The sequence below is a fragment of the Saccostrea cucullata genome, unplaced genomic scaffold (assembly GCF_032062105.1).
Source record: "Saccostrea cucullata isolate Sc308-1 unplaced genomic scaffold, CSIRO_AGI_Scuc_v1 ctg1544, whole genome shotgun sequence".
Taxonomy (NCBI): domain Eukaryota; kingdom Metazoa; phylum Mollusca; class Bivalvia; order Ostreida; family Ostreidae; genus Saccostrea; species Saccostrea cuccullata.
In genome coordinates, this window is record NW_026939252.1 from 17602 (window position 1) to 34355 (window position 16754).

Genomic DNA, 16754 nt, shown 5'->3' on the forward strand with positions numbered 1-16754 from the left:
CACCGGAATGTAAATTAGACAGGTCGATAGGTCAGGAGCTAAGGAGGCCTAGTACACATGCAAATATTCACGAAAATTTCGTGCGGCTGCCATTGTGTTTGACGTCAGAGAGCGAGGGCCATGAAATTGGGGTTTGAATCCTCGTGTAATTTAAATGTATGTCTGCAATTTTAAAGTCTAAATCTACAATTTTATTTCACAATGAAATGGAAATATAATAAATCACTGTCTAGTTAGTATAGTATGCCAGGGCATCAACAATAGTGGGAAACGTGGGATAATTTGCATAACGGGCGAAGCTATACTAACTAGGCAGTGATTCCTTAAGAAGATCCTGGAATCTCTGACGAGTGTAGCAAATAACCAATAAGGGCACTTCTTACAGTAAGAAGGTGGGACTTTACATCAGTCAATCAGGCGATTTGAGAATTTATAGGTCACCAAAACAGATCGCTTAATGGTAGCTTAATGGTGACTTAATGGTGGCTTAAAGAAATTAATTCCTTTAAACCACCAGTATTTCCATTTCTAATTTTTTTCTCTGTGATAACTCTTTGAAAGTTGTCGGAGTTTATTTCTTGATAATTCTGCCGGAATGTAAATTAGGCAGGTCGATAGGTCAGGAGCTAAAGAGACCTAATACGCATGCAAATCTCGTGCGCATCTGTCTCTGTGTCTGACGCTAAGGAGGCCAAATATGCATGTAAATCTCGTGCGGCTGCCTTTGTGCACATGTTTGACGTCAGTGGGCAAGGAATATTGAAATTAGCATGGAAGTCCTCGTGTGATTTAAGTCTATGTCTACATTTTTAAAGTCTAAATCTACAATTTTATTTCACAATGAAATGGAAATATAAGGAATTAACACATATTGTTCAAATTGCAAATATGATATTACTAACCTTGTTCACAAGGTCACAAATGTTTGTTATATACGGCATCACGGGCTTCGCCCGTTAACAAATTTTTGAGCAACTACACTATGATGATCGCTGATGTCCCGCCATTACTCTCCGCACATTACACAAGATGGAATTTTCCAAGTGACGCTACCAGTTTTAAGCGAAAACACAAAATAATATATCACTTTACCTATCTCGAACAGTGCACGGGTTATCGCTTAATGGTGGTAGGCTTCTAAAATATTAAACTTTTACGCATCTTATTTATATCGAATCTTTGAAATAACTTTTTAAGTTATTCCAATATCATTTGCACAAAATATATTTCTACTCATAATTTTGTCTCAATCGTCATTTCTATATAACATTTTTGTCATCATGTATAAACTCGGGCACTGAGAACAAAGTTAGCGAATAGCCACAGGGGTTTGCTCCCGCTGTCTAATTATTATTTTTAAAAAATCATTTACATTAATAATAAAAAGACATGTTTTATCACTACCGTACATGTATTCGATTTTTTTAAAAAAAGATAATTATTACATGCCTTGTTTTTATTATTAGTGTATATGATTTTTGTGTTAAAAAATAAATAATTGTAATAATATTACATACCGGGAGCAAGCCGCTGTGAAATATCTTAATTTTTCACTACCGAAAATCAATTTGTTTTTAAATTATCTTTATCCATGAACACAAAATATATATTATTTAAAAAAAAAGATACTTGTATTTTTATTTCATGTGTTATAGGCAACATTCTGCTACAGAATTCAAAGGAATATAAAGTCATGTTATCATGAAAAAAATCTCTCTCTTTTTAATTTTTTTTTGGGGGGGGGGGGATACCGGTATAAAATGTTTAGTTTTCAAAGATTGATTTTAAGATCATGAATAATTTGAATTGATTCGTTATTTTTTTTTATATATAATGCAGCGGTAAGTTTATGTCAAAATCTAGTCGGTCTTCAATGATTGTTATTTCAAAATCGATTTTTAAAAGAATAGCCGATCAGATTTAACATGACATCCGACCAGGGGGGCGTAACACAAAGGCTACTTAAGTCTAAGACCGTGCTTAAGTAGGACTTAAGTACAGTCTAAAACTTAAGACTGTAACTAGAAGCGTTCTAAGAATTGGCAATCTTAGCAAAAGTTAGGCGGCCGGTAGAGGTGACTTAAGTAATTTTAACTTTCATGTACATATACTGAGTATTTAGAATTATTTTATGTTGACTTTTGATGTTAAAACATTCCTCTATTCATATCATGCATTAAGAAAATAATTATCTCTATTTGACGCTGATTTAATGGGGTTGGGCGGCTGATCACTGATTCCAATATCACCCCCAACACAACCTACATGTAAATACAAATTCAATATTAGGGATATATACGTCTGAAATTAGTGGGACCTCGATTATAGAAATAAATTGAACACAGTAAAAAACCATGGATCTGTATGTTCACTTTGAATATATGAGTTGAAATAATTTGTTAAAAACAGAAAAGAAAGAAGAAAATGACAGTAACAATATATTATAAAAAGTATCTGTAAAGTAGAATAAATGTAGAACGCTACAAGTGCAGATTAAGACAGGGCTCACTACAGATCTTGAGATAGAGAGAGAGAATTGCTGATAAGTGGAGACATACGATAGTATGAAAAGATGATTTATCAAAAGTTGTTTTACGTACGTCCAATAGGGCAAACCAAAAATAAATAAAGAAAAAACGAAAATAATCTCGTTTTTCTTTATCTAATGATTTCGTTTTTCTTTATTTAATAATTTCGTTTTCCTTTATTTCATAATTTAGTTTTTCATAATTCATTAATTTTGTTTTTCATTATTTAATAATTTCCTTTTTCTTTATTTAATAATTTCATTTTCTTTATTTAATGATTTATTATTTTCTTTATTTCATAATTTCGTTTTTCTGTTTTTTAATAATTTCATTTTCTTTATTAAATAATTCATTATTTTCCTTATTTCATAATTTCGTTTTCCTTTATTTCATAATTTTAGTTTTTCATTATTTAATAATTTCCTTTTTCTTTATTTAATAATTTCATTTTCTTTATTTAATAATTTATTATTTTCTTTATTTCATAATTTCGTTTTCCTTTATTTCATAATTTCGTTTTTCATTATTTAATAATTTCCTTTTTCTGTTTTTTAATAATTTCATTTTCTTTATTAAATAATTCATTATTTTCTTGATTTCATGATTTCGTTTTTCTTTATTTCATAATTTTCGTTTTTCATTATTTAATAATTTCATTTTCTTTATTTAATAATTTGTTATTTTCTTTATTTCATAATTTCGTTTTCCTTTATTTCATAATTTCGTTTTTCATTATTTAATAATTTCGTTTTCCTTTTTTAAATAATTTCATTTTCTATATTTCATAATTTATTATTTTCTTTATTTAATAATTTCGTTTTTCTTTACTTATTTTTGGATTGCACTACTGGGCTTCCGTTGTTTAGGTAGTATACTTTGAATATCGTTCAACCGAAACTTTCCACGAGGTAAAATTTAAGTAATGTCGAGGTTTGTAGAGATCCACGAATTTATGTCCACAAAGAAATATGATTTTTCACATACATGTACATTTCTTCTCAACTATTCATAATTCAAGAATTCAATTACATGTACTTGAATTTCTTTTTTTTTCTCTCCGAATCACAAAAAATTGTTCTCAAAGGTACGTGATTTTAAACAGACACTTGGTGAATGGTTATCCCACCCATTTACATTTTTCATTTCGTAACTGGGACCCATATGGCATTTTCCTCTTCTTTTTATTATATGCTCTATATGTCATGGATAATGTAACCTATTTGTACATTTGTCTCTATAAGCTGTTTTTAAATTTGTTGGTATTTTTTCAACTAAGCTTTTGGGATGGACTCTTTTTAAGCAACGAGAGTGTATGTTCCGGGGAGGGGCAGACACTATATAATTGTATTATGATTGGAGATAACATTGGCGTTTACATGTATATATTCAAGTGAGCCGAAAAATAATTATAAACTTTTATTCAATATAAACCTTAGGATCAATGTTTACAGAGGGAAAAATACAAACAAAAATAAAGTTAAAGTAATACATTTCATAACATGCATATAAATTTCAAGATATATAGTTGGAAGACATGCAAGATAAAAACGTAATAAGAAATCGTTAATTGAGCAATCAAAAACTTTACAAAATATTTTTTATATTATACTTTTAAAAAACTTTGCAGAAATTCTAATAAATATACAATATTTAATCCAAACATCCGAAACATTGCTTTTAGTGTATAATTAAAGCTGGTGAATGAAGAATTTTTATTTGGAAAAAAAAATCAAAAGTGCATACTGTGCATATGAAAATATTCAATGCAATTTAAGTTGCATATGTTTGAATTCTCAAACAATATAAAGATTTAAAAAAAAAGTAAAATACGACATTTATAACGTTTTGTTTCCCCCAATATTTCTCATGTTAATGGATTAAAAGTAGTTTTATATTACGAGGAATATATTAGAAAAATACATATTTCTAAATACTTTTATGTTCAACAGAGAAGAAGTTTTACACAAGAACAAAAAAAATTATATCTTGCCAAAACACACATTACGGCAGACAAAATCCCAGAGTCATGATTGGTAAAACCGATTTTCGAAAAATATTACCTCTATTAAGCATCACTATTTGATACAGAATAAACTTTTAAGTCTTAAAGATTTCATTAGCAAAATTAGCATATTGACCTGAAATGAGTAGTATTAATACTGTCTTAATCAGTACAGAGTGACTAAAACGTACCCTGCCAGTATACAAAAGCTTGCTATTCATCATCCTATACTTAATATTTGTTATAACCATTCATTCTTAAATTTTTAAAATCAATATATTATTTTAAGACATTAAACAAGTTTTCCAAAATATCTAATTCATAAACAATAATAACAAGTTTTTCTCAGTTGACAAAAGGAAAATTTGCAGATCTAGACACAGAAGTTGTGACAGTTTCAATGCATAACATTCAATGGATAATTTTTGTCCGGTATTTCACAAAGTTTCTGAAACTTAAAAACCATCTTTCCTCAGTATTTCTTAGAAAAGAATGTGGTCTTATCAGTAGGGGACAGTTCTATAAGTCCAGCATCTACAATGAAAAAAATGATACAGGATTAGCCAACACAGCTCTTTGTTGCAAACATTTCATTCTACTTTGATATAAATTCAAAATGAATTTGAAGTCAATTCTTAGTGTTTAATTTACGACAACAGTTACATTTACTAAACTCTATTTTCAAATTTCCCCATTTAGGTCATCTTTATGGTAAAGATCGTAATTACATCAGGTAAATATTATCAAAATTAATACATGTTAACATTTATTTGCTTAAAAAACAATTACATAATTGTTTAGTCTCTCAAAGATAACTTTACCATTATGCAATGTATATCAAAAATATATTTTAAAATGCAAAGAAATGTATAGAATATGTTCATTCAGTTACTGAAAATAAATTGACAAAACCTCTTTCGGAATATAAACAACGTTTTTGTGGTACCTCCAACAAATCAATTAAAAAAATGTTTCTTCTGACTTTTTTTTTAAATGAAAATGAAATTTGGAGATATACCTTCCTCCTCTGTAGGGTTAGGCTCTGGTAGTTTTTGAGGTGGGCTTTTCTTTTCGTGATCCAAATATGATTCTACACAGTCATACAAGAACTGGTACTGTGTCTAGAAATACACAAACAATTATATACACCGCATACATCACTTCCTAGTTCATTCTTCAAAATACATGTACATTGTTCATTAAGATGAAAGATTTTAATTCATTCAGAACAATTCATTTTAAAAATCATTTTATATTTAGATCGAAGAAAGACACACACACCCACACACACACACACACACACACACACACACACACACACACACACCCTCACACACACACACACACACACACACACACACACACACACACACACACACACACACACACACACACACACACACACATACACACACCCACACACACAAACACACACACACACACCCTTGCGTGCGTGAAGGGTTTCAAACGGGGACATTTGTTTGTTTACACACCTTCCAACCGGGGACGACCTTCCAACCGGGGACGTCCCCGGTTGTCTTCGATTAAAAATAGCGCCAAATTCGAAATCAGGGATGTCTAATTACCCCAAAAAGCCGAAAAAATCCATTTTTTAACATGTTGAAAAAATGTCCCCGGTTAGTTAGGATTAAAAGATGTGTGTTAGTGTGAACTTTTCATAATTAGCGAAGGTTCGTACTTGGGGGTTACACACGTGTCCCCGGTAGTATAGTGAAAAACGTGTCACGTGACCTTTCCTGAAACAAACATTACCTTGAGATATATTCTCTTTCTTATTTTTAAGTCCGTATTTTTTTTTTAAATGTTAAGGTTACATATATTATTTTACGTTACTAGGGCATGATCATCAGCCAGTCTTACAAACATTCTTGTCATTGGAAAATCTGGATTATAGATGTACGATTGACTTAGTATTTACGCATGTAAATTAAATTTCTTAATCGAGCCTATAATTTTTTTAAGGAATGAAGGTTATTTAAACTTATGTTATTCGAATGATTCGAAAATTCTAACATAACTTGGAGCAGTTTGCACGTTATAAACCACGAAATATTGCAGTTTGATGATTGGCGATAAGCAGTAACGATACATTCAGCATAATTCATAGGCGTCGAAAGCAAATTAAACTGGGGGGGGGGGGGGGCTAATATTAAAATGGGGCTTATCCCCAATAAAACCGTAAACCCTATTTTCAATGTCCACATAATGTATTTCTTTGCAAAAAAGTGGAGGACTTAAGCCGATAAATCGAAATAATATTGTTTATACTATGTTTGAATTCTGCAGTAGGGTTGATTTTCTTAAAGCTTAAACATAATTCTTGATTTAGTGACAAAATAATACTCATTTAGATAAAAATGCTTTAGTATCATTCGCATAGTTAATTTAAAAAATTTCCTGTAAATATAAATTTCACCAGAATTGAACGTTGTCATGCATTGGGGGGGGGGGGGATAAGAGCGAGGTTGGGGTTGGAAAGTTATAGCTTACAGTGTTTTTACCATTTTATTTCTAAGCTGTTATTTGCATAGCTAAGGATAGTAGACATATCCATATACATGCATGAGATTCCTACAATGTGCCTTGTAATAGTAGTGGGGCAAAAGCTAGCTGCAGAACGGTAGTTATCCGAAAAAATATTTTGACAGACTGGAGAGCTACAGTCCCATTCATTGTGAAAACTGTATATTTATTGCCTGGACAAAAAGCAGCGCTTAGTTCTGAATTTATTCTTCCAATTTTTTTTTAACTCAACTGCAAAAAAAGATATATCTTTAAAAACTCTCGTTCAAATGTAGGACTGGTGACATCTGCACAAAGTGCGTTGGACCAAATTATCTTGCAAACCAAATTGAAAGTATAAACAGTCGAAATTTTTGTAGATCACAGGAGGGCTATTAACAACAATAAAATTTAAAAATTAAGCTTCGACAGTCTGAGATTTCTGAAGGGGAGAGACACTGGAAGGAATCCAAAAAAAAAATATCAACAAATGCCTCGCTTCATGAAAACGAAATGTTTAATGTGATGTTGAAGAGAAGGAAGGGGGTTATGCTGCAATATTTCCATTTCTAATTTTTCTCTCTCTGATAACTCTTTGAAACTTAGCGGAGTTAATTCCTTGGTAATTATACCGTTATGTAAGTTAGGCAGGTCTTTAGGTCAGGAGCTAAGGAGACGTAATATGCATTCAAATCTCGTGCGAATCTGTCTGCGAGTCTAACGCTAAGGAGACCAAATTTGCATGAAAATCTCGTGCGGCTGCTGTTGTGTTTGACTTCAGTGACCGATGGCTATTGAAATTGGGATGGGAATCCTCGTGTAGTTTAAATTTATGTCTGCATTTTATTTAAGTCTAAATCTACAATTTCATTTTCAAAATGAAATGGAAATATAAGGAATCACTGTCTAGGAAACATGGGATGATTTATGCATAATGGGCTTCGCCCGTTATGCAAATTATCCCATGTTTCCCACTATTGTTGATGCTCTGGCGTACTATACTAACTAGACAGTGATTCCTTAATTTTATGCTGTCTATATGCCACAGCGATCTGATCATACCCCTTAGAATTCGAAGTGTGTGAAGACAAGATATTGAAAAAAAACCTATATGCTATATAAAACCTGTGCGATTCATAAAGTTAGCTTATATAGAGTATTTACGATAAATCTGATTAATTAAAAGGATCCTTTATCTATAATTAACCAGTTACCATTGTAAATATTCGTACAACCATGATATCTGCTACTAGTATTTTCAAATTAAAAATATAAAAAAATCATATTTTTAAAATACACAGAATAAGACGCAGTCCACTCCCGGTACGTCGGTACGTGGAAGTTGTTATGCATGGACATATACACGTAGTACAATGCTTACGTTTGATCACAGTCGAAAGAGAGAAAGGAAGAAGGCATTAAGAATAATGAAGAAAAATTTTTAATCATTTGACTGCTTTTATGAAAAAGGGTCCTTAAAGACATACGCAAGGTACCTTACCTGCTGATAATTTTTCAAGATATTTTAAATTTAAGATTATAGTGTCATCAGATGTTTATAGACAAAAAATCAGCATGCATTACCGGGGTTTTTCAAAGATAACAAATTATGAAAATTTTTACATTATTCAAAGAAAAGTATATACAAAAATTACAAAACACAATTTACAGACTCTTTTTCAAAATTTGTTTAAGAAGAGGTGTGCAAATCCATAATTATATAAAATTTTAAAGTATTGCACACAGGTCCATCATCTAGTAGAATTCACCTCCAGGGAAGAGCTCAATAAATTTCAAAGTATGTTGCATATGACCTTAAAGTCAAAATTTCAAATCGGTATCGTCGTTATTCAGTAAGAACGTATAATGACGTCGCGTGCAACGAATTAAGTTTCCAATCATTCAAATAACTTTTATAACATATATAAACTCTTAAAAGATGTTTTTTTTTTTTTATAATTTTCTTCTTTCAAGATCTTAAATTTTCAATATATATACTATGAAGATGAATTTGTTTTCTTCAATAGGCAGATCTAGTAATTTCGACGGGGTTGGGGGGTATATACAGATTCTGAAAACAGATTTTGTAAATTTGGAAATATAATATATGTGTACCGTACAATTCAACACTAAGATATTTGATATTTGAGCTCGATTAAAAGATACAAAGCACTTGTACATTTAGACATAAAAACTACTGATGACTTTTTCTATTAAAAATGTCGGATGGTCATTTAAAGGAAGTAAATCATATCTTGGCAGCTTAATATATTGTTTCTTTTCAAATTGTTTCATGCATATACTTTTAAGAATAAGTACACTACTGTCGATGTAATTATTACTTCACTTTAATATTGATTTATGCGCTTGGAGGTTTGATGAGGCGTGGATGGGAGTTCCACATTTACTGTATTTAATTCCTAAACAAAATTCAAACTCAATTTCAAGCTTTCATCCGAACAAAACAAAATAGAATCAAAAGTAATTGTTATCAGAGAATAGCTTTTCGGCATTTTAAATTTTATAATTGCTACCTTTTAAAAACACTCCGTATTTTTACTCAATTCTCCTCCATTGAAGTTTTAGAATAATTCATAAACATGTTCCTTCTTGTATTTTGATAAGCCTAAGGTACATGTATATACATACGTCATTCACATTTTTTTTTGTATTTGCATGTTATATACAGGAATATCTACTTTTGTATTGTGATCATTTATACCCACAATGCCCCCTATTGTATTGTGAATTTTTATACACAAATGTCCTCTATTGTATTGCACCGGTCACGGTAGCCTAGTGGTAGAGCGTTCGCTTCGTGATCGGGAGGCCCGGGTTCGATTCTCGTTCGCGGCGCCGCGTCATACCTAAGACGTAAACAAAGGTAGTGACTGTTCCTTCGCCAAGCGCTCGGCACTAGAAGTGAAAGTCACGGGTCTTTCGGATATGACCTTAAAAACGTAGGCCCCGTGTCACGGTAGGCGCTGGCACGATAAAGAACCCTCACTGCTCAATGGCCCTGAGTGCCGAGTATAGGTCAAAAATTTGAAGCCCTTCACCGGCACACGGTGACGTCTCCATATGAGTGAAAAATTCTCAAGAGGGACGTTAAACAATATACAATCAATCTATTGTATTGTAGATTTTTATACACAAAATATGTCCCCTATTGTGTTGTAGTTTTTTATACACAAATGTCCCCTATTGTATTGTGTATTTTTATACACAAAATATGTCCCCTATTGTATTGTGTATTTTTATACACAAATGTCCCCTATTGTATTGTGTACTTTTATACACAAAATATGTCCCCTATTGTGTTGTAGTTTTTTATACACAAATGTCGCCTATTGTATTGTGCATTTTTATCCACAAAATATGTCCCCTATTGTGTTGTAGTTTTTTTTATACACAAATGTCCTCCATTGTATTGTGATAATTTATACACACAGTTCCCCTATTTGATTAAGATATTTTTTTTTATTTATTCCCAATATTTACTAGTATTAACAAATTCTTTCTGTTGTTGTGCTGTATCTTTTACGATGTTTTTTTACTGATTCGCGAATGTCTCCATATAGCTTACTAATATTCTTTAATATCCATTCATGCGTCCTCTAGTTTTCGGTTATAATCAAACGTAATACATAGATATTTCCGTTTCTAATTTTTTTCTCTGTGATAACTGTTTGAAAGTTTGGGGAATTTATTTCTTGATAATTCTGCCGGAATGTAAATTAGGCAGGTCGGTAGGTCAGCAGCTAAGGAGGCCTAATACGCATGCAAATCTCGTGCGCATCTGTCTCTGTGTCTGACGCTAAGGAGGCCAAATATGCATGTAAATCTCGTGCAGCAGCCCTTGTGTTTGACGTCATTGTGGGAGGACTATTGAAATTGGCATGGAAGTCCTCGTGTAATTGAAATCTATTAGTCTACATTTTTAATGTCAAAGTCTACAATTTTATTTCACAATGAAATGGAAATATAAGGTATCACTGTCTAGTTTTGAGAGTATGCCAGGGATATCAACAATAGTGGGAAACATGGGATAATTTTAGCATAACGGGCTTCGCCCGTTATGCAAATAATCCCATGTTTCCCACTATTGTTGATGCCCTGGCATACTCTCAAAACTAGACAGTGATTCATTAAATATATATATATATATATCGGTCTTTCCACCTAATAATCTCACCCATCGGAAAACTAGCTCTATAGTAGAATTTCGCCCAAGGAGAACTGGCTTAATCAAATGAACTAGTCTCCGCCCCCAAAAGCTTATTCTCAGTTATCCATAACACCAAAATCCTCATTAATATGTATTTTTTTTAATTTTGCGTTGGTATAATTGTATATATAAAATGTATATCATTGATGGAGTAAACAAGGTTCTAGTTCCCCTCAACCAGGTCCTGACCCTGGGGAACTGTAATCTTCCTAACCCCCTTAATGACATACTTTAACTGTATAATAATTACATCTTTTAAACGAGTTTATTTTCTCCAAATAATTTTTTCCTTAGAGTTGATATATTTTATAGTAAAGAATAACAGAACTAGAAATAAACGGATTCGAGTTATTAAAATGTGTATGTAATATGTATAATGAAGAGATAATGGAATTGAAGAATAGTTTTGCAACTGATTAATTAGTGTTCTTTTTATATGTCAAAACGTATCTCCTTGTTCACGATTTTTTCCCCAGGAGTGATAAAGTTAATCCTTAAGATTATTGGCAGCAGAACAGTTTAAGAATTTTTCATAACTTAGCCCCCAACGCTAAATAAAATTTTAGCCATTTATCAAATATTAGAAAGATAATTATTAATGGGATTTAAGGTGACAAAAAATTGTGTAGAAAATTAAGGATAGTTACAGAAAGATGGAAATTTGAACATCTCGGTAAATTAATTTTTTTTAGTACAGGTATTTTTGAAATTTATTTTTTTTTATCATTTACAACCAAAAAAGATCCAAGAAAAGATTTCCATCTATACGATCAGTTTTTATTTGTATCATCTGTCCTTAACATGATAACAAACCTGTTATTATATACTGCATGAATTTGATTGATTGATTCCTCTGGAGAATTTTTCACTCATATGTAGACGTACGCCACCACTTTCTGGTGGAGAGCTTCAAACTTTGCCCTACACTTGGCAAACAGAGTCATTGAGCAGTGAGGGATCTTTTTTTGTGCCAGCACCTACTGCGACATGGTACTTCGGTTTATACGGTCTCAAACCCGCGGCTAAAGGATCATTTTCACTCAAAGAAAACCATTGTCAACTAATGCGCAGCCAAGGTTGCCAAAGATTTCGAAGGGTGAAAATGCCAAAGTAGCATTTAATTACATGCTTTATGCATTATAATATTCTTAATATTGTATGAAAACATATTACAACTAAAGGTACTGTGAGCAATGAGCTCACTAAATAATACCCCCGCCTCCCATATGAATATAATGGCAGTATCCATGTTTTGATCTGGAAAATCCAAAATATATGTCAGATGAAAAAGTAAAATAGGAGGTCACAATGGCAATATGTAATAAAGATTCTGTGAAAGTTGCATTAAATTTCCTTCAGTGGTATGACAGGAGTTGCAGATAAGAGATGGGTACCCCAAAGCGTAACAGAAAGACGTACAGACGGGCGGACGGGCATACCATTTTTTTTAATATACCCTCCCACTTTTCAAGCGGGGGTATAATGAACCTTGCGCGCATGAATTCTGCACAATCAATATTTTTTTTATAATATCACCGTCATCAAATTAAGCAGTGTTGATTGTTGCTTCGCTTGAGGGCGTGGTTTCATTAGTCAGCGGATAATAGTGGCTGTGTCTCGGGAAATAGTCCTGGTCAAGGGGAACTAGAATCTTGCTAACTCACCAATTATATATTTTATTTATACTTTTTGACTATGTTATTATACTGATATAAAAGTAATTAAAAATATGAAGGATTACGAATGACCGGAGATTAGCTTCCGGACTAACGCACGAGGATTAGTGTAGCCCCTTAACATATTAGAACCGAAACAAAAGTAAAATCTAGAGATAAGAGATAACCGGGGAATTAACTTCCGAAGCAGTGATTAGATCATTTAACTATCTCAGGGGGATTAGTCCATTCGCAGAGATTTCTAGGGAATTATTCACAATTTACTGCGTAGCTTTTATAGAGGAAAAAACCAGTAGACGTATAAAATAAAAGGAGAAAACTAACTATTTATGAAATAATTAATTCGTTTTCACATGATACGAACTCAATCAATTCTTCCGTTCATTAGATTCAAACAAAAGATAAGTAATAAAAAGTATGCATAAATAAAGGACTTTCTATGAAAAAAAATCTTTAAAACAGCCTTGTCAAAAAGAACATGAAAAATACATCTACCGCTGAGCCATTTGAGGTGTTAATACATCTAATCTGGGGAGATCTGGTTTCTTTTGAAAGCTAAACATTTTGGTTGATGATTTGAAATACTAAGTATATACTTCCTAAATGCAACACTCATTTATCATTCAAAAATCTGTTTGTCATTTATTTTATTATAATACGGCTGTGGTTTATATTTACTCTCTATATAACAAGGGATGGGGGATCCTACTCTGAGAAAGAGATAGCTGCAGATCTGTAGCTCTCCGAAAAAATATATTGATAGACCGGAGAGTTACAGTGCCACCCATTGAAAAAACTGTATATTTATTGCGCACAAAAAAGTGCGCTCTGTTCTTGATTAATTCTTCCAAATTCTTACCTCCATTGCAAATAAGGAAAGAATTCTTTTATCTTCTATCAAGTACTCTCGTAGTTGACATCTGAACGAAGCATAATGGACCGAATTATCTTTGAAACCAAAATGGCAGTATAAATAAGCGAAATGTTCGATGATTACAATATCAGGGTCAGGAGGACTTAGTCTATTCACAACAATTATGAGGGATGTTTGGTTGTGGAAACAGCGAAAGAATATGTAAGGAACACACGGTTAGTAATATATTGAGATTATAGCTTTAAAAACATGGAGAAATAAATCGAGAACTGAGGGCACTTTTTTGTGCGCAATAAATATACCGTTTTTTCAATGGGTGGCACTAGTACTGAAGCTCTGCGGTCTATCAATATATTTTTCGGAGAGCTACAGATCTACAGATCTGCAGCTAAGAAATAGAGAACTTCAAGGAGTAATTTGGTTCTGGTGTGTGAAGTCCCCTTGGAGGGAAATTCTGCTCTAGAGTACGATTCCCTGTGTGGCAGTTGGGAGTTGGCTATGGGGGAAATGCAACTCTACAACACAAGTGTCTACATTCTGAAATAATGCTTTTAATAATGAGGACGAGGGTGCTCGAACCTTACTGTACAGTATACATATCTCAAGCAATCAGATGATTTTGCAAAAAGTTTATTGGTTTAAAGTACCCTATTTGCAGCAGTCGCAACTGAAATGTCTTGTAAATTTTCTTTTATAATTTTAGCAACGGTTTTGGAAAACATATTTAACTCCTGTGCTTTTTTTATTTCTGTTAATTTAGTTCATTTGTATATTTCTTATAAAAAATAAAATTATTTGACTTTAGTGAAATGTATTGATAAACATTTTGTGCCATTAAAAATACTGCACAGGTATAATACTTCCGGATCATCGGTTTTCTGCGTAAAACATAAAATGAATAATTTTCCTTGCTTTGAAAGATTTTTTAGTTAATGTTTTTTGTTTAATAAAAGTACCTGATCATACGGAAGCCCATTTAGGACCTATCAAAAAATATTTTTGAATTCGTTATAACGATTTTTAGAATTCGTTATAACGAATTTAATTTGTTATAACAGATTTATTGAATTCGTTATAACGAATTTAAGGAGTCGGTTCACTTTACGCATAAAATGGCCCTGTAGATATACCAATTGATTGATTAACACTTGATTTTCTATTTGAAGCATTAAAATAAAGTAGAGACTTGGTGCTTTCATATCCTATTAAAATTTTTCTCCTCAAAGTCCAGGTCTTGGAGAACTGGCTTTATGAAATTGCAATGTTCTTGAATTTTTAGGTAAACAGGTATAATTGAGTACTTTCAATGAAGAAAAATGATATGGGCGCACTCTCTGATCTAAAAAATAAAACATGTCCATTAATCATCAGAAACAGTTCTATCATTTACTTGTTGCATATTTTAGATCAGAGATTGCGCTCTTTATTAAATGTCAAAAAATAGCTTTGAAAATTGGCCGTTTTGTACACATTTTATAGAATATGAGGAAATTGACGCATTTCGTGACGTCATAATGCATTTACTAGCCAGAAAATGACGTCATTTTTTATAGATACGGAGTCTCCGTAGATCTAAGTGATATTTAAATGCATTGTTAACTAAAACTATGCTGTTTCAGTTTTTCAGAAATTCACAGGGCCAAATAAGGCAAAAGTGAACCTTGTTCTTTGTTATAACAGATTCATTGAATTCGTTATAACGAATTTAATTCGTTTTAACAGATTCACTGAATTCGTTATAACGAATTTAATTTGTTAAAACAGATTCATTAAATTTGTGATAACGAATTTAATTTGTTATAACAGATTCACTAATTTGTTATAACGAATTGAATTTGTTATTACAGATTTATTGAATTTGTTATAACGAATTAAATCTGTTATAACAAACAAATTCTTGAATTGGTTATAACGAATTCAATAAATCTGTAATAACAAATAAAATTCGTTATAACAAATTAGTGAATCTGTTATAACAAATTAAATTCGTTATAACAAATTTAATGAATCTGTTTTAACAAATTAAATTCGTTATAACGAATTCAATGAATCTGTTATATCAAATTGAATTCATTATAACGAATTCAATAAATCTGTTATAACAAATTAAATTCGTTATAACGAATTCTAAAAATCGTTATAACGAATTCAAAAATATTTTTTGATAGGTCCTAAATGGGTTTCCGTATGATCAAAGATGCAATGTAATGTAAATATTTTAAAGAAGTCGTCGTACTCCGATTCTGTAATGAAGCGTATACGTAAATGCAGTGGATTTGATTTTAAAGTGTTTATCGATTATATTCAATAGCTCACCATTATCAAAAGGTCAATATAAATTTTTCTTTTCATTTTGAAATTGGCTATTTTTTGGAGTGGTATTATCAGCGCCCCCTTCAGACCTTGTGTTATATTTTTTATAGTTGTAAGTATGTCAAATGACAATCATTTTTCTTGTTCTATACTCTAATTCTGAGATAAAAAAAATTGAAAAATCATAAATTACATGTAAAACAAGTAGCTTTGAATTTTGCAAACTATGTTGCAATCACCATATTTAAATTCCATTAATCATGCTACTGCGACAAAGAGGTCAGTGATGCCAAATTGATAAATTTAAGACAGATTCCTTAATTTCAAAATTATTTGAGAAGAAAAATTAAAGATATATTTTCATCATGCAAAACTGTTCGTAATTTCCATATTTGATTTAAAATATTAAGCATTCAAGTGCCTATGAAGACAGGGGTCTTAATCAGTGATGAAAACGGTGGTAATGAGTGAATAAAGGGCACAAAAGAGAGGATTTTATACGTTTTGGTAAATGTCCCCGTTTAGATACAATAAAACAAGAACTGGTGTGTGAATATTAATGAGTGTGAAATAGGTCCCCGTTTGTGCTGTGAAATGTGCTTAGCTTAAA

The 16754-nt window shown here is 31.7% G+C and overlaps 1 protein-coding gene across 1 annotated transcript in view; it reads right to left on the reverse strand.

Moving 5' to 3' along the window:
* Positions 1–4972: 4972 nt before the first annotated feature.
* Positions 4973–16754, reverse strand: part of LOC134252644 (uncharacterized) — a 62844-nt gene continuing 51062 nt past the window's right edge. The window contains exons 42-43 of the mRNA XM_062735132.1: positions 5549–5651; positions 4973–5064 (exon numbers count right to left, since the gene is read on the reverse strand). Of these exons, the coding sequence (XP_062591116.1) occupies positions 5003–5064; positions 5549–5651 (165 nt within the window). The 3' untranslated portion in view covers positions 4973–5002. The remainder of the gene's footprint in view (positions 5065–5548; positions 5652–16754) is intronic.